The sequence below is a fragment of a genome, unplaced genomic scaffold (genome assembly GCF_019419815.1).
Source record: "Pyrus x bretschneideri cultivar Hongxiangsu unplaced genomic scaffold, Pyrus_bretschneideri_v1 Contig27, whole genome shotgun sequence".
Classification (NCBI taxonomy): Eukaryota; Viridiplantae; Streptophyta; class Magnoliopsida; order Rosales; family Rosaceae; genus Pyrus; species Pyrus x bretschneideri.
This window is the reverse complement of record NW_025999579.1, coordinates 1,793,682-1,812,484: the sequence shown is the minus strand read 5'-3', so window position 1 is coordinate 1,812,484 and position 18,803 is coordinate 1,793,682. Positions and strand designations below refer to the sequence as shown.

At 36.5% G+C, this 18,803-nt stretch overlaps 3 protein-coding genes across 3 annotated transcripts; all 3 read right to left on the bottom strand.

Annotated features, from left to right (window-relative positions):
- Window positions 1-893: 893 nt before the first annotated feature.
- Window positions 894-1,450, bottom strand: LOC103929917. The gene has a single exon (XM_009339180.3). It carries the CDS (start codon window positions 1,383-1,385, stop codon window positions 894-896), a length of 492 nt encoding a protein of 163 aa, XP_009337455.2. The 5' UTR covers window positions 1,386-1,450.
- A 7,855-nt stretch (window positions 1,451-9,305) lies between these two features.
- Window positions 9,306-9,668, bottom strand: LOC125478967 (CLAVATA3/ESR (CLE)-related protein 12-like). The gene has a single exon (XM_048587894.1). It carries the CDS (start codon window positions 9,666-9,668, stop codon window positions 9,306-9,308), a length of 363 nt encoding a protein of 120 aa, XP_048443851.1.
- Window positions 9,669-12,641: 2,973 nt separating this feature from the next.
- LOC103929905 (general transcription factor IIE subunit 1) lies at window positions 12,642-18,216 on the bottom strand. Its single transcript, XM_009339164.3, has 10 exons — window positions 18,051-18,216; window positions 17,807-17,929; window positions 16,818-16,938; window positions 15,434-15,559; window positions 15,122-15,231; window positions 14,846-15,032; window positions 14,107-14,310; window positions 13,722-13,958; window positions 13,431-13,620; window positions 12,642-13,136 (listed from the first exon to the last, which is right to left on the bottom strand). Exons 1-10 carry the CDS (start codon window positions 18,071-18,073, stop codon window positions 13,045-13,047), a joined length of 1,413 nt encoding a protein of 470 aa, XP_009337439.1. The 5' UTR covers window positions 18,074-18,216; the 3' UTR covers window positions 12,642-13,044.
- Window positions 18,217-18,803: the final 587 nt, after the last annotated feature.

The following is an 18,803-nucleotide window of genomic DNA, read 5'->3' as shown; positions in this document are numbered from 1 at the left end:
TCAAAATGAGGCCTAGCTATCTAGTGTTAGTGCGTCATTAGTCGATCACAATTTATTCCAAGTGCAGTTTTTGACAAGATTGTGTTTGTAATTTGTTGGTTTAGAGTTTAGACCACACATTCATTTGGTAAGAAAGCCGATAAAGCAGACAAGTAAGCTAGTGGTCTAGAGTAGTGGAATCTGTGCATCCGAATTCGAATTTCTCTACTTGTAAAAGAGTTGTAAATATTACATTAGAAACGAATGAAAATAAAATACAACGGGATACTAACTTAAAGATGACAAGGTCATACATTTGGGAAAAAAAAAAACTTTAGTTAGATTACCTAACCAACTAATTAATCTTAGTTTGATGAAATAATTTCACGTCATTAGTTATTTGTCTCATAGACTTCTAATGAAAAATCTCTCAATAGTATTAATAACTATGCAATTGTTGTATTGTCGATATCAATATTATAAACGACATATACAATCAATAATGTGTCAATATCGATTAATCGAGTCAGCCAACTGCTCAAGGGTGTTGAGCAAATAATTAATAACTAAAAACCCACGAGCCTTTTTTATTAAAATTTAAATTCACCCACAAATTAAAGTGGTTGCAAAATCCAAATGTGCTCAATATGTACACAAGACTCCGCCCCTAAACACACGGGAGGGAGGAAGTTCGACTACCTTGTTCCGACGCCAACGACGTCGTACGTTGACTGTGGCCCTGAAAACCCATACATGCGCCCACCAATAAGAATTCACATGCGTGACACGTGACGACACAACAGTTGCAAACCACGAAAACAAAACAAAATTAAATACAAAAAACAAAACAGACAAATTAACGCCGGAAAACATTTCGTTTTCTCCGACGAAACACTTGAAATTTATCAGCGCCGTCAGTTTCGGTTGACCCTTTCGAGGTACCCCGGCATCGGACTTGCACGTGGGGACCGGAGGGGAGCTCCGTTAAGTTTCTTCCCGTTACTATCGTAGTAAATTGCGCCCGAGAAATCCAACGGCTCGCACTTATCCCCCATCAGGATCGACCTCTGCCATACCCCACCGTCCCCCCACTCCTCCTCCTCCACGGCGTGGGCCGTACCATCCGATTCCTCGCCGATCTTTTTCCGGTGCAGGAAGGTGACGGCCTTGTTGCTTATGGTCGACATCAGCTGCTTGGGCTTTCTCATCATCGGCGACTTATTTGGCGCGACATCCGAGTGGTTGTTGTTTTTTATCAGCTTGGAGTTGGAGGCTTTCAGCTTCCCCGAGAGGCGGCGGCCGATGGCAAGGAGTGCCGAGATGGAGACCAGCATACGGGCTTTGGACTTCAGGCGCATCGACGAGTCCGAGTCGGAATCGGCGCTTGCATGCAGATGACGAACCATGTTAGAGATTTTTCAGTGTGTCTGAAATACTAACGGAAGGAAAATCGGCGGGGAGGAGTTGTTTGGAGGTATGACCGTATGGGGGTGTTTTGGTGGTGGTGGTGGTAGTGGGTGCAATGAGAGAGGTGTTAAGTATGGTGGTGGGTATAAATAGGGTGAAGAATGAGTTTAGGTGACCGGTTATTGCCGGTGGATATTATTTTTTTCCATTTTTGGGTGGAAGAGTCAGGGGTGAACCGGTGGGTTTTCGGGTTGACTTCCAATAGGGTAAGAAGTTGGTATTGAACAACTATGAGAGCAATGATAGGGTGTAGTAGTGACACATTGATATTTTGATGTACTTCTTATAAAAGCAAATAAATTTCCATATTCTCATAAAATTGTGTAACTAGCGCATTGTATTTGGATTTATGATTCTTTTCATATTTGTTGCATTTCCTTTTTTGGCTTTTGGTTTTTAATTTGGGTTGGAAATTAAGGAAATAAAATCTCAATTTTTGTTTCCAATAGTATGAAAAAATTACCAACTTTCCTTCGGTGGATGTTTCTTATGTCTTAATTATTGTGTACTTTTCTAAAGCATTAAAGAAAATTACAAACTTTCTTAAATGATATGAGTCGTTTATTCTTATCTAACAGATAGCAAATATCGGCAATGCTAGAAAAACCGCAATTATAGTCTCTTAATAATTAAACAATCATATCATCTTCTTTTATTTTTTGTTGACAACGAAGCATAAGCCTAGAAGAAAAAGAAAGATTACATAAGAATATCACGAAACTCCAACTATATTTGCAATTAGCAACCGACGACAATAAGGAGGAGCTTACTAAAAAGAGATTGGACCCAAATTGCATGACAAACTCAAACGAGCCAAATCATCACCAACAAACTTCTTTTCACAGTAGATATGTCGAATTTCATAAGACCAACTTTGATCGCACAACAATTCATTGCCAAACTTTCCAAAGGGTGATTATCTACTATAGCATTTAAAATCAATTGTACAGCAAGTGCAGAATCCAATTCCACCATAATTTTCTTTATTATTTATTCTCAAAATCCACTTGTTTTCTTTCCTTTTATCTCATTACACAATTTTGTCCCTATATCGCTAAATTTAAAGTTTATATTTATCTACAATGATGTGTTTGGTATATAAACTTTTTTTGTTTACACGAGTGTGAGTTGTTTAAAGAAACTTTTCCGATGAACGTAATGGAATATGTTCCAGGCACCTGAGAGCCACAGTAAATATGCTACGTAATCCTGCTGAGTGCTGAGTCATAGTAATTAAAATCAAATTATCAAAACTGTGCATCTTGCTTATGTAATATATCAAAGTGGACGGCCGGGATTGGATATATAATTACTACTGGTAAGTTGCAGATGAGATGGGGTTCCACTTCTAGGGTCGTGATTGGTCCGTGTAGAGAGGGCCATTTTGTTTTGGTCTGAGTAGATTGGAAGACCTTTTACTTCTTGGCATGCAACTAGCTTAAGCTGAGAAAGAGAGAAGTGGACCAAGTGGTTGTTGAGTCAACTCGCATTGCAAGTAGTTTCAGTGAAGTTTGCAATTAAAGACATAATCACGCCAAACCAAGTCTTATCTTTTAACTTATGGTGGAGAACGACCGACATGAAACAAAATTTCAAAGTGGCGGTCTTTTCATCCATTATGCGACCGTATGTGAAAATTTTAAATACGTAATGTTGTGTTATTTGATTTAGAATACTATGATAACATTTTAAGAGTGTAAGCAAGTCCGTATCCTAATTGTGGTTGGAGCCGAAAAATTATAGTGAGGCAGCAAAAGATCCTTAACGGCATCAGGCCATGTCTAAAGAATTCTTGGTGAGGAATAGTGTGGGAAGGGAGAGAGACCAGCCGAGCCACTAGGAAAGTAAGCCCTTCCCGGGTGCTAAAATGAATGTAACCTCAACTATAGAGATCAACCTGCGCCTTTGATTTAAGGATGCCGGCAACGCCAACAAGCATTAGCTCTCCTTAAAAAGGAGGTGATCCAGCCGCACCTTCCAGTACGACTACCTTGTTATGACTTTACTTCAGTCACTAGTCCTGCCTTCGGCATCTCACCCCTGCAGTTAAGGTGACTTTGGGCATGGCTAACTCCCATAATTCGAATTGAAGATTGATAAAAAAAAAAAAAAAAAAAGGTCTATTTCCACGTCATATCCTTAGTTAATTCATTCATCATAGTTAAAAGCAGAAGTTCCAGATGTATTAGTGCTAAAGTCTTATGTTGGACTAATTATTGCAACTTGGAAATGTGTTTGCGTATCTTATTCATTTAGGAACCCACCAAATTGCGACCTGGCCTTGCACGGCCCCTTTCATACTTCTATTGACTTTTTTCTCGTATAATCTTCGGACATCATCTCCCAACCTCTAATTAAGTAGTACTAGTCATGAAGCATTAATCTTGCTCTCGTTTGGGTACCTCAAATATTAGCTCCCTCGACTTTCTAACATATATCTAACTACTCAAAGTCAGAAACTAAATAACTGGTCATCAGGAATTTAAAATTTGGTGGCCTCCATTACCTTACAAGCTAACTGTTTGTTAGTTTGTTTTGTTTTTTTTTTTTTTTTTTTTTAACAAATCAATAATCGATAATGTTTGGACAAAATTCTAAGCAAGTCTCATTCGTCTCTTTATACTATCTATCAAGTACACAATTTATTAGCAAGACATTGTTGATTAAACTGCACAAACCTACACCATGAAAGGAAAAATTGTATATAACAAATCTATTACTTGTTGGAGTTGTCTAATTTTGCGAGACAAAGCTAAGGGTTTTAGCGTGTAAATTTTTTTATAGGCTTTTAATCATTTTAGCTAAAATTTAACTTGAAAATTGAGAGCATGATTAATTATGTTCTAGCACATTATAAATGCCATAAGATTATATTGGAGATTTAAGATTTAAGGGAGATTTAATTAAGTAAACATGGGGAGTATAGTAAAGTGTTTATCAAGTGCTCCTTCTCCACCTCCATTTCCATCCCATGGTTAATCCACATGTCATCCTCCATCTCATGGTACAAGGACAAAATTTGATTTGTCTTAGCCCACAATGAAAAAGTTTAAAATATGGAGAGATTTTTCAATGTGTTCATAACACGGAGCGATACGTCCTATGTTATTATATACAAGTGGAAGAAGTTTTTTTTTTCAAGTGTCCCACCACTTATATAAAAACAAATTACGTATGTGTCTGTGCTCCAAGCAAACTGAAAAATCTCTCCAAAATATGTGCATGAGCTAGGTTGGAATTAATAGAGAGAACACAAAACTCACAGGCCGTAGCCCATACAGTCGTTTGGTCCCTGATTTCCGCATACGTACAGTTTTCATTTTAGGGTTTCATTAGTTTTCCTTTTGAATTATGATCAGCAGTAGGATTTAAAATTAAAATTGGAAACCCTAATATGAGCAGCATGAGGCAAATTTGGCAGACTGAAATCATGCATGAATACTTTGAAGGGGCATGTATAGTGGTAGGCCACCTTCCATCTCTAATATTTGTATGATGAATAATTAGCAATTTATAGAGTGGTTTATTAGGTCAGTAAGACTTATACGCTATAATATATATGATGGTCTATTTGATAATTATTTCGTTTTTAGATTTTTATTTTTGTATGAGAAATAGAGAACAAATACATTAGAAAAAATGAGGGATATAAAAGAGCGGAGGAATGAAGAAGAAATGTGCAGAGAATGATCAAATAATAATTAATGAAAATTTAAAACCAAAGACTATTTAAAGTTATTTTCTCCCGACCATATACAACCCTTTCCCTATAACCAAAATTAAGCTATTTAAAGTTGTTTTCTCCCGCCCACATACAACCTTTTCCCTGATACACTTTTCTCTTGTCTCAAACGAAAAAAATGAAAACTGAAAGCCTAAAAAATGAAATAGTAATTAAAAGTCTCATTTTATTCAGGTTCAAGCATATTTCATGCCAATATTAGTCAACTTAGGATATGAGATGTACAAAGAACTAATTAAGCCACACTTTTGAGTGACATGTTAGTCCAAAGGGAAAATGTACCTCTCATACACAAGTCGTTATAATGGCCACTAAGTAAATTAAGTGGCATAATCACTTGCGATCGATGGCAGCAAAGTTGACATGAAAGAGAAGGATTAAATCAGATTATTTTAAACACTTAGATTTAGGTGAATATTTTCATTAATTCATACTCTTTTAGTGATCGCATAAATTATTTCTTTAATATAGTTTAGACTGATGTCACAGACTCACAAATATTTTAGATTGATGTTGCATGAGCTAGGCTTCTGACCAACATATAGTAGGATATCAATTTTGATTTATAAACCACCATGAGGTGATTTAGTAGTTAGGGACAAATTTTAAGCACGTATTGCATATGAAACGTTCTAAGTTCGATTCCTGACGCATGTGAACTACGCGATGTTAGTTAGGGAGAAACCGAAATGCCTTTTGTGAGTCTTTCGGCCCCCGGAAGAATAGACTGATGTGAGGATGGGAAGGTAAAAATGTCTCACATCGGTAAAATAATGAAAAATTTTGTAAGGGCTTATAAGAGATTGAGCTACTCTCTATATTGTCAATTGGTCTTATGGTGGAACCTCAACTTTCTTCATGGTATCAAAGCAGGTTAGCCCACGTGTGAAGCTCAACGGCCACACGTGCTCAACATCACCCAATTTGTGTTTTCCACGTGTTTGGCTTGAAAATTCGTCATACGTGAGGAGCGTGTGAGAATGTGAAGGTAAAAGAGTCTCACATCGGTAAAAGGAAAAACTTTACAAAAACTTATAAGAAATTGGGTTATTTCCTATATTACCAATTGGTTTTATGATTTGAGAATTCTATTACCACGGCATCTCAAATATATTATACATTATTTACATGCCAATGCGTGCGTGATTAGTTTATAATAAAATTTCAGGGGAGTTCTTCCAATAATTTGAGGCATGTATGACCAACAAGTTTCATAGGTTGCAAATAACGAAATGTATGCCCCATCCCCTAATGACATCTTTCCTCAGCGGCTTACCCTGGGCTATATGCCATAAGAACCATTTTCTTAGGTTTTTCAAGCCCAAGGTCTATTAGTTTGGGCCTAAATTTAACAGTTCCCACCCATTTATTAGTAGGCTTGTATTATGACAAATTTAGCTCATGCTTAAAATACATGAAAATTGATATCGAATTCGTTATTTAACAAGATTTGAATTTAAGATCTCTTACTTTACAAATGAAGATGAATATTGTTAGACCTTAGTACTAAGTTGAAAGTGAGCAAAGGTTTGGAATCCCTAATCTGAGTTTGAACTCCCACAAATGTATTTGTTGAGGTCACCGACTCTGTTTTAGCTTACCTTTTGACCTGGAAGTTAAATGTACATTGTCATCTCATGTGGTACCGGAACTTCATGGAAAGGAGGATTAGTCTGCCCTTGATTTGTGATGGGATACCTCCATTAATTTAGATCCAACCAGGTGACAATGAGGTTGACAGTTGGTTCATATGGACATGTTACCCTCATTGTAGAAGCTTCATAAAATACAGTCTTGTCCGTTCGTTAAATTGGCTAGCCGGCCATTTTTTATTTTGATTAGTTGTTTATTTGTTTTTTGGTTTGTTTGGGATGTCACTTCATAAGATGATATCATATACAGAGGCAGATTGTCTGCCCTCCTGTTTGGGTGTCATTCACATCCCTTCTTATTTTGTGCAGTCATGTTTAAACCACGTCAACATTTTATATTGATTTTTTTTATAGAGATAATAAGACAAAAAACAATAGGAATATAAAATGTTGATGTGGCTTAACCGTAACCGTACAAATAGAAGAGGATGAGAAGAACACCCAAACAGAAGGGCAGACAATCTGCCTCCATCATGTACGAAACATAAAAGAATGTATCTTACTCTACACATTGCCGATCACTAGTACTCTTCTAATACAAATCGAGCTCACATACATATATAAAACATCAATAATATACTCAACAAATGTAATATTACAAGCAACGAAACTCTATTATCTGCACTTTTGTCGGTGGGATTCGCTACTGGTATTGGAGTAGATAAGTTATAATAGAAATAAAGTATACATAAATCATTTCTTAATTTCAGATTATATCCCTCATTTTTGGTGGTATGGCCACTAAAGATGAGAGAAGAGTCTATGATCCCAAGAAATGTATTCGTGGGAGTTGGAATTCAAATTAAGGATTCACAACCCAAAAGAGAAGAGGATCTTCTCCGGATCCACTTTGTAGGAAACCTAGAGATCCCCACATTCTAGTTGTTCATCGTATATCGTGCGATCAGTTTTCGTCAGATACTATTTGTGTTTAATTTTAAATAAAAAAAAATCAAATAATTTTTTATCGCACGATACACGACGAATGACTAAAATGTGGGAATCTCCAAGATTCCCACTCCCCCAATTCACAACCTAAAAGAACACTTGCTACTTTTTTCTAATTTCACACAACAGTATAAATCACCATTGACCTAAACTTTCATATCACACATGATCAAAGGATGGGTCATTGGATGTCCTAAAGCCAAATGAGCGTTAATCACGTGTGAACTCCAGATTAGCCGCAAATAAGCCAAAGTCTAATGGGAGAAGACATGTGCGTTAAACATATTTTGACCTCCTTCTCAAATACCAAACCCCATGTTGAAAATTTTGAATCAAGATCATAAAGCTCACAAAAACAAGAGGGTCCTACCCAGAAACTGAAAGTTTGACGATCCAATCAATATTGGGCATGTGTTTGATGTCATTATTCAGTAAAAAAAAACTTTATTGTTCTCGTTTCACTTATTCAGTAAAAAAAAACTTTAGAGTTTTCGTTTCACGTAAATGATTATTCTACACTCAGGATTGTAGCTGGTGATGTTGGATGCATGATCGTCCGTCAACTTAACTCTTCAAATTTTATAGTCTTTAAATTAATTTGTGTCTTAAGTCAACCTTTTCTAGTAAGCCTTGCATCAGCCATGCATCAGGTAGTGCAAAATTAAAATCTGATTTATATATTTAATTTCGAAATGCTGTCTCAAGTCTCATCGTGCTGATTCATGGCAAAGCTCAACAATAAAATATGAATTCCTTTCTGTTGCTCATATTTTGATTGCCGTGAAAATTGACATGCCGTGCCTTCACAACCACTCTAGTTGCTTTCATTTTGCATACCTAAAATTAATTATTAATTAGAGTAAAGACAGCCGAGAAATCATGTATTTGAGTGAGATCGATTGACCTTTCCTCTATTTCTGGTCAGAATATTCAATGATCGGTCGATCAGCGCATTGTTTTTTTTGTCTTGTTAAAAAAGGACTAGTTGGTTGGCTTGTTAAGACAGTATAGTTTTTCAGTAGTTGGAAAGACTGACAGCGTAATTCAGCTTTTCTTTAGCTATCATCGTGTGTTTCATCAATACCAGAAATTGAATTTAGAACGTACCGTATAGAATATGTGCCTGAAATTTCTCACCAATCACTATATCACTCATGATGGTTAGCATGTTCCACGGTGAAATCCTTGTAGTTAATTTTAAAATTTAGGTAATAAAACATTCAATAATACCAAAATAATGCTAAGGTTGGCTCAAAAAGAAAAATGTTAAACAAGTATTCGTTCACATTACAGTCAGACATGCACATGATGATCCTATGAATGGTGAAAATTTTTCGATTAATTTGGAGGAGTTTTCACAAATAATACAAGTAAAAAAAATTCAGAAATATTTCACTAGATATTATGAGATTTATTTTCCTTTTTGAAGTAATATTTGACTACAATTTCATGAATAATACACAAAAGCTTGTGGAAAAAAAAAAAAAAAAAAAACTAAAAATGAGAAAACCTTGTCATCAATGGTGCAACGGGTTTGGACCGGTGGGAACAATGCGCATTTCGGAACCATCACGGCCGATCTCCGTTCGGTCCGGCTCCGGCCGCACAGGCACCTGTTTGTGAGAATTATGCTTCTGATGATGCCGGTGCCGGTGGACAAATGGGGAAAAGTCGAATTTAGAAGCCAGTAGTACTTTCCGGTTGCTCAAAGTGTAACGACGATCGGAGCTGCTGAGAGGATATGCTGCTGCTTGCGTAGGGTTTATGTGGTTATTGTTATTTTTGGAAACGAGATGAAACCAACCGTGGACGGACAAGAAGAGCAATGAGAGCCAAAGCATGAGACTAAAAAGGTGAGGAATAAGAAGCTTGGAAGCCATGGAAGGGGAGAGAGGGGATGAAAATTAGAGAGTAGTGCATGGGGAAAAAAGAAGATAGAGAATTTGATCTGAAAATTGAGGAATAAAGTGGCTAGGTTTTCTGTGTTTTAGAGAGAGAGAGAGAGGAATGGTGAGGGTTTTGAAGCTTGACAGCTCAAATGTGCTATAAAATGTAAACCAAAAAGCTATCCAGCATAAGAAATGCTAATGTATATTGTACGAATGCTTGATAATCTGGTTGAATATATCATTTTCTGGTATTTTGAGAGAGAGATAGAGAGAGATGGGTTTGTAAGGCAAGGCTAGTAGATGCGGGGAGGGGGGCAGGATTGTCGAGCATTCTTCTACCAATGAAACTTACTTTGCGTTCAAGGAACCAATTAATAAGGTCAATTTTTTTAGAGAATTGTTATTAATACTCCAAAAATCTTATTTTACCCTCTAAATTTTCTATATTAGACCTTGTTAGTTTTTTTATTTTTAATTTCTCTGTTAAATGCTGACATGACTTGAGGTAGGTTCACTCTCTAGTCCAGTTAGATTAAAAAATTAATTAAATATTCAAAAGGGAAGTGTTATTGGCATTCCAAAAATCTCATTTTACACTCTTCACAAGTGTATTTTTTGTCCTAATATAGAAAGTTTTGAAGCGGAGAATGAGATTTTTGAATTGTTAATAACAATTCCCTGTCCACAAACTAAAACTAAAACTATTTAAATATTTTATTAATGAAGTGGGACCCACCCCCTACAAAAGAATCCCCTCACCCTTCTTCCCCCGTCGACCATCTCGGCCGCCGGTCTGTCGATTCCTTCGTCGCTGCTCAAATCTTCCCAGTCCGTCCAAACCATCTTCCCCACCCATCTTCTCCAGAATTCCTCCTCCAACTCTTGCTCCTCTTCTTCTTCCTCCTTCTCCTTCTCTTCGTCTTTTTTGTTTTTTTTTTTTTTTTTTTCAGCGGGTCATATTGCATAGAAGGCAGGAAGACGTAGGAAATGGGAACAATGGGGATTAGGGACACTTGGGATTCCGTACGAAATGGGGATAAATTGCTTTTGGTTTTCTATCATGCCACCAAAAAGCTTAAAGCTTTACCAACCATTTCAATGTCTTCCACCGCTCGGATTAGTTTACAATACAAAGTTACAAAATTGTTTCCAATCCCAAGTGTCAATCTCACTCCCTCAGAAACCCTAATAAAATACCCAAAGCAATTTATCCACAATCTCTACCGCTGCACCCTCACCGTCTCTCCAAAGACGAGGTTGCCGGCGTCAAAATCTCGGGAATTCCATCGTTCGATCCACCATGAACGGCGGCCAAACAGCGTGAACTCTAGGTGGGTCCTGTTCGTAGCACCGAGAGCAGTGGAACGGTGGTGCTGGCAACGATGCTTGTCGCCAAAGTTCGCCGTCAATTCACCTGGGAAGCTCGCCCAAGAAACGGAGGTGGTGGAGATAGGTGGGCTGGGGAAGAAGAGTGAGGGGATGGGTTTGCAGGGGTGGGGTGGGTCTCACTTCTTTAATCAAATATTTAAATATTTTTATTTTTATTTTTGAATATTTAATTAATCTTTTTAATACAACTAGACTTGAGAGTGGATCCGTCTCAAGCCACAACAACATTTAATAGAGAAATTAACAAGAAAACAGACAGATGTTTGACATTACAACAAATTTGTAAGATGAAGTATGATAATATAATTTTTTTAAACATAAAGTATGAGATTGTGGTTCGATCTATAATTAAAGTAGTTTTATATAATTTATCCTAACCTTTTTTTATTTTAACTTTTAACACTATTTTCCTTTCAAATCACAAAGTTCAAACAAGTTGTTGGCCATCTCAAAGATTGGAAAATGGAAAAGGATACTTGCCGAATCATTTTCTTGGGATCCTAAGGATCTTATAATTGTAATCGTTCATCTTACGATCAGTTTTGTTAGGTATTATTTATATTTAATTTTAAATTTTAAAATAATTTAGAACTATACAATATAAGATGAATGATCATGATCATAAGATTCCTATGATCTTCAAGAAAATGATCCGACGAGGATCGCTGCACTCGGAAAATGGTATTACCAACTTAAAATGAAATTTAAAAAGCAAGCTACCCACTGACAGTGAACTACGCTTTTCCTTCAAACCACACAAATTAAAAATTAAAAGAACTGAAAAAAAAAATTAATGAAAATGATTGTAAAATTTCGAGTTTTAACGATAAGGACAAAATAAAAGGTAAAATGAATAGTACAAGGATTGACTTTTTAGTGTAATAATATTATTTTTCTTTAAAGTGAACAGTATCAAGAATTTTTCGTTAAAATTTCCTAAAAAAAATCCACCCAACATCTCTGTGTCTTTATTTCTTAATTACCTATCTATTTCTCATCACAGATAAACTGTCTTCGTCATCCGTGAAAATTAAATCCAAATTAAACTTCGAATTCGATTTACTAAAACTCCAAATTGAATCTCGAATTCGATTTACTTAAATTTACACAAAAACAGTAGAGGCACCAAATCCATCTCCTGGTTGGATATGTCAACGACAACGGAAACCAAATTAATGGGTTTGGCGAGATAAACAACTATGTCGTCTCTCTGGTTAACATTTTGATTTTTACTTTCTATCTTTTAATATAGAGGTGTGATATCCATACATCCCATTTTACTTCTCACACATCTTTTTAATTTTCGATCATCGGATCGAATGAATTGAAGAAGATCAACAGACATAAATTATCCAGAGGTGTAAGAAGTAAAATAAGATGTGTGGATAGAACACCCCTTAATATATAATGTTTCAATTTGATATCCTTTTTCTATATATTTATAAATAAAAAATTCTTATTTAACAAAAAATTAACCTTTTCCTAAATTATAGGGTTAAATTTTTACTCAGGGAGTTATATGAAAGGCCTGAGGGTAATCTCTCAAACGTAAGAGAATTTTGTGAAAACTCGACAAGTCTCAAGAGGTGCTAGTATAATTAACTCTTTAAAAAACACAAGAATGTCTACTATTTTCTCTAAATTACACTCAACTATGACGATATTTTCAATAAATTTACAAAAGTTTGTCCTAAATCCTAGCAAAACGAACATAAATTTCACAGTTTACAAATCCTTCAAAGGATAATGAGTCAAACAAAAGTATGTGAATTCTCGCATTTGTCACACTAAATCTGCCAGCAAAGACGAAGTAAAAATCAGCAGTACTCCACCTAATACACATGACAAGGGAAACTACACCAACGCTGCAGACCTAAGCGCCGCTTTTGGTTACTTCGAGCCTTTCAGATCCTCGAAATCCATACCGTTGGCTATATCATCCTCAATAGCATCAGCTTTGGCGTTCAAGTCATGTTCCTTAGCCTTCCTCCCAGTCTATATCGTCCTCATCGTCTGCTGTAGCATCAGCTTCAACGTTCAAGTCATTGATCTTATAATTTTCTTCATTACCTGTAGCGTGTACGGAGAAAAGATGTAAAAGAAAGAAAGCTGTGCAGCAAGGGAAAATTCAAGCACATCAATGAAGAATCTGTCACAATGCATTGCAAAACTTGAACTTCTATACAGATATAAACTGCAAATCAAAAGCTTGAATATGCACACAAAATAAATCGACACATGTATTGGCTATAAGTGACCATCGTGTGCCATTCTCATTGTTCGTCAACATTAACTTAGAGGACGGGAATACAAATTCAAGAACAATCTGAAATTGAACACTGATTGCCAAATAATAACATTTACCTGTAACTGGAGCCTCTTCCCAGTCTACGTTATCTTCTCCTTCATCCTCGCGCTTTGACTTCATGCCAATCTGACGATTAGGAGACACTGCAGAGGGACCATCAGAGATGTGTGTTTCCTGCTCTTTCTTTGCTTCTTCTTCTTGCTGTCTTTTTATTAGAGCAGCATAATATGCTTTTAAATACTCATCCTGTAAAACAATGAGGATACAATTACATATTAACTCAAAATTTTAATTAATTTGTTTATTTATTTTGAAGGGGGATCTCAAAGCAAGAAATTATTGCAGACCTGTATATTTTTCTCATTATTTTCAGTACTGAATTTTTTGTCTTCTGAGAACTCTGGAGCTGCTACACTTCCACTGCCATCCATCTTTTGCTCCTGCTTGACCTCTCCACGTTGTTCTTTCGTAAGGTTCATGCCTTGCTTGATCATCCAAGGTGGCAAAACTTTCAGGCTTGTACCATCAGCTTCAGATTTTATATCCTTGCCCTTTCCTTCAACCCCAGAGAAATCAACTTCAACCTGCAAACCGAAGATATTTCAAATACTTACAGTTGATTATATTTTTACCATATAATCATTACTGCCAAATCAAAAATAGTTATCCCAAACACACCTCAAGGCTGATAGACATGATTGGAAGTTTGGAGGGAGGGGGGACAAGAATTACCTTTGTATCTCCAAGAAAGGGCATTGGAGTTCCACCGTATCCCATCCCATGCGAAGATTTGGAGGGATCCATGGCACTAGACTCACCATTCTCTGCACGTCTGGCAGCACTAGCTCGTGCTTCCCAAGCTTGGAGACTTCCAAATTCAGGAGGAGATAAGTCTTTAACTCTATTAATTTGTTCCATTAGAGGCTTCAGCTGTACCTGCATTCATTCATTTAATTAACTCATAGAAGAATGACAACAGTAGAACTGTAGAATACACAAATACAATTAAGTGCAACAATTTATGTTAAACATTAACTTGAATAATGCAGAAGCATAAACACAAACAATAAGGAGTTGTAATGCTAGCATAATAGTATAGAATTAGCAATCAATAGTTGCCCAGTTGAAGACCGGCGTATTCAGAGTTTACAAATGCAAAGAATGAATAAAACCCTACGCATGCCAAGAGATTACAATAATAGAATGAAGTAGAGACATACAAAACACTTAGGACAAGACCTTGCAACAACCCTCAGAAAATAAATTTCTTGAACTTTGACCACCAAAACCATGAGGTAAATTGGCCATGAACATCAGATTATTAACCCGTATAAATGTTCCCTTGCATTTTTCATATCCACCAATGTATGTCATAAGACAAAAACATATAAAAATCAAGAAAAAGAAATGAAAACCATAAAATTATAAGACATTTTACTATAAGAAACAACAAAGCAAAAGCCAAACAAACCTCCATCTTTTGAAGCAAGTCTTTTAATTTTTCACGCCGCCGCCTCCTTGCATTGTCATCTCCATCTCCTACCACTTCTTGCGAAGCTAGCTTGTCACTCTCAGCCACAAGTTCTCCATTACAATTTTCACAATGGAAGTACTCATCCTCCATAGAAACCAGTTGCAGAGCATCTAAAGCGTTGTATCTAAATATTTGTGCTTGCAGGCATAATTCATGTATCAAAATGAGGAACACACAAAGAAACACACAGGAAAAAGAAGAAACAGTTGAGACCTTTTCCCACAGTTAGGGCATACATATTCCTGAACTGTGTTCTTGTCCTCCAACTCATCTTTCAGTTTTTTCCGCAAACGGTGCAGTCTGTACCTTACTACATCGTATATCTGAAACACATTCTAGTTTAGGCCTTAACCAAAAGATAGAAGCCAATATTTTATCAACAACTGAGAAATTATTCAATCAAGTCAAACCAGCAAAACTACCAACATCGGTTCACTCATCACCTAGTTATTGACCTAATTTTTTTTTACAATTACATAACTAAAACAAATAGATATATATACACACAAAATATACAAAAGCAACCTGTGCATAGTCCAGACAGCAGTAAGAGTGAGTGTGCATCTTAACTTTCTCTTCCCCTTCTTTTACAGGTGGCCCATCTCCTGTGGCAGCGACAGCAGCATTATGCATCTTCACACCCTTAGCTGTCTGCAAAATTTTTGATATAATGAAAAAAAATACATAAAGGATTACTATCCACATTGGCTGGCTTGTTAATCCATATCAATCAACAGCAAAAAGGAGCAAGATTTGTTCCATACAAATTACTAGACTTCATCCTTTATATCTAAGGGAAAGATTAATTCATCAAATAAAGCGCGATGGACTACTAGAACAACCACAATGCACAAACTAGCACGAACTATGAAACTTAATTGGAACGAGATAATCATCTAGTATAACCTAAAATGAAACTCACAAAAAGCAGTCCCTCATTACATCTTCAAACATAGGATTAAAGGTGCCAAAAGACCCTGAGTGTCCAATATATCAAAAAATAGTGTAAAACAAGAACCTAACATAAATACAGAGTAAATTTTACTTTTATAAGATAGTGAAAAATGAAGAAGTGCTAATAACAAGGTGTTCTTGCAGGTTTAAGCAGGTTGTCAGTGAAAAAATTGATTCCCTGCCTTCACAACCATATCTAATTACTTTTTCTGAACCTGGTAAGGCATGGTATAATTGGTCCCTATAAACCTGATTATACCCTTTATCTGAAGACTACAATAGCCTGGTACACCCAGGTTGACCTGCCTCAGGTGAATCAAATGCAGTCTAGTTCTTTCAGAAAAAAAACAATACAACCAGTTCTTTTTTGACTCGTTTATACAAGAGCCTTTCTTCTTAGCTTCTGGAATTCAAGAAAGGAAATTCTCTTCGACACACACGCGCGCACACTGGTGTTTATCTCTTTCTCTTGTACCTCATATTTTAAGAGATGTCATTTCAGAGTTTATCTGGTCACTGTTCTAGTCACATGGATTGGACTTGGATCCCTCTTTATGCTTTTATCATATGGTTGGGCCGAAGTAACAGCTAAGAGCCTAGGACCATTCACATATAATCAGCAAACCCTTAAAGCCATTAGATAATTTGGACCGAGGGGCCTCAAAGCTCCACCATTGCTTTACAAAATCTTGGTTTATTCTATTTCTATTTGAAATGACTAATGTTACAAACTAGATTGAGCACTAGGATCACTTACAAGTGACAGATATCTAAAAAATACAGATACCTACATTGTTAATATCATTCTTGGTTTAACCTTTCAAGCATGTTTCTTGCAAGAAACTTCTCTTTGTTTTCATATATTAATAATCACAAAATGAATCAGAATGATACATAAAACTCATCAGATGGACCAAACCAAATAAAACACAATAACTAAGATCCAACAAATGACCTCTCTCCTATGATCTCTGGTGACCAGTTTTTCCTCCTCAAAGAATCGCAAAGTACGACGAAGTTGCTTCGAGTGCAGTTTCAAGTCCTTTGCCAAATCTTCTTCTCTTACCCATTGTCGTCTGGCATGAAAAAAATCTAAATATTACTCACAAGCAAACAATTGACGAACTAAAAAATCTTGAGCACCTTCACCCTCACACACACATACACGTACACAGAATCACCCAGGTAATACACAATAAAAATCTACATGGCAAAGTCTAATGCTAAGTTTGTAGGGCCCGTTTGGGATTGCTTCTGGACCGGAATAACTAACGTGTTTTTAGATAACCAAAAGCACTTCTGACTACGAACTCATTTGGGGCTGCTTTTGTAGGAAGCAATTCTGCTCACAAGTGCTTTCGCTCAAAAGTTTAAAAATTCAAGAGCTTCTTGGAAAATCACTTCTAGAACCCAAAAGAGCTTTTAAGTTTTTTTTCCACCAAACGTAGTGAGAAGCGCTGTTGGTTGTCAAGATTCACTGTTAGTGCTTCTAGAAGAAATCCCAAACATGCCTATGTTTGACAGGAAAAAAATGTTTATGAGTCATGGAAGCGCTTTCTGGAAAGCAAGAAACACCAAGCATTTGCGAGTGCTTTTCAAGGAAGCACTTGGATTTTTAATAAAGATTTCGGCATGTATATAGTAAAGGTACTACTAGCAAAAGCAGTAATAAGCAAAAATGATTCCTACAATACGAGCCCGTAGTATTTGGCATGATCAAGTAATCAAATTCACAAACGAATTCAACCAAAGTAGTTGCTCATAGCTCACTTCACCAGCCCCAATTCACATTTCCCCTCTCAATTTACTCATTCAATAATCGTAGTTACCAATACTCTCACACTCCACATTTCTACGATTTCGGGTTTTCATCAAATTAAAATTTCATCTTTCAATCTAAAAACGCTTCCTTTATCCAAAAACAATACAATCAACTTCACAAACCTCGACAGAGCATCGAGCACCACCACCGCAATCCCCCGATTATCGCTCCGGCCGGTCTTGGGCTGATTCTCCCCTTTCGCCGGTATGTCATCGTAGAACGCCCTCGCTGTAAGCTTCACCAACCTGAATTCCGATTGGAAACACCAAAAAGATAATAAAAACCGCCATTTAAATTTCTGTAGTTTTCATGCGATTGCAAATTGATCGAATTAATCACAGAAACCCTAGGGGGGTTGAAGAGTACTTGTTAAACGGCTCGATGCTCATCGTCCACTAATCAATTTCCGGCGAATTTGATTCGATTTGAATAATTCTCCCTCTCCCTCTCCCTCTCCCTCTCCCTCTCCCTCTGCTGTGTGCGCGGGTTCAGTTGGGCTACTGCTCGGAAGAGAGAGAGAGCGAGAGAGGTCTGAAGCTCTCTGGTAGGTTATGGAGGGACCTACGGTAATGCCTTATGCAGTTGAATTTTCTTAAAAGGCCTTTGAGAATATGCGATTCACGAATACGGTCGGCAGGTTTTTGAACTATTGTAATACAACCCACATCCAATGATCCAAACCATGGATTTTGTTTATTTACTTTCGTAAATTCATGGTAGGAGAATTTGAAATTGGAACATCTTTCGAGTAATGTTGATAGTAGTAAAATATTTGTATGATTGACTAGTAAATTATATATATATATATATATATGTTAAATATGTATGTTGTGCGCGTTAGCGTTCACATTATTTATTTGTTGTTCGTAAATTTCTACCACTTGTTGGGTGATGTCTTTTCATTTAGTGAGCCCTATGTGATTGAATGATAAACTTTGCCAGCTTTTGCCTCTGACACGACCAACATCTTTCTCAATTCATAAGAAAGATTTGAAAGTGAGTGACAATGAAGCTCTATAAGTGTTGTAATTGGCATTATGGCTCTGAGACAAATTTTGTGCTTTGAGAGTTGTTGATAATTGATAATATACGTCATGTAGATACTAAATTTCTCCTATT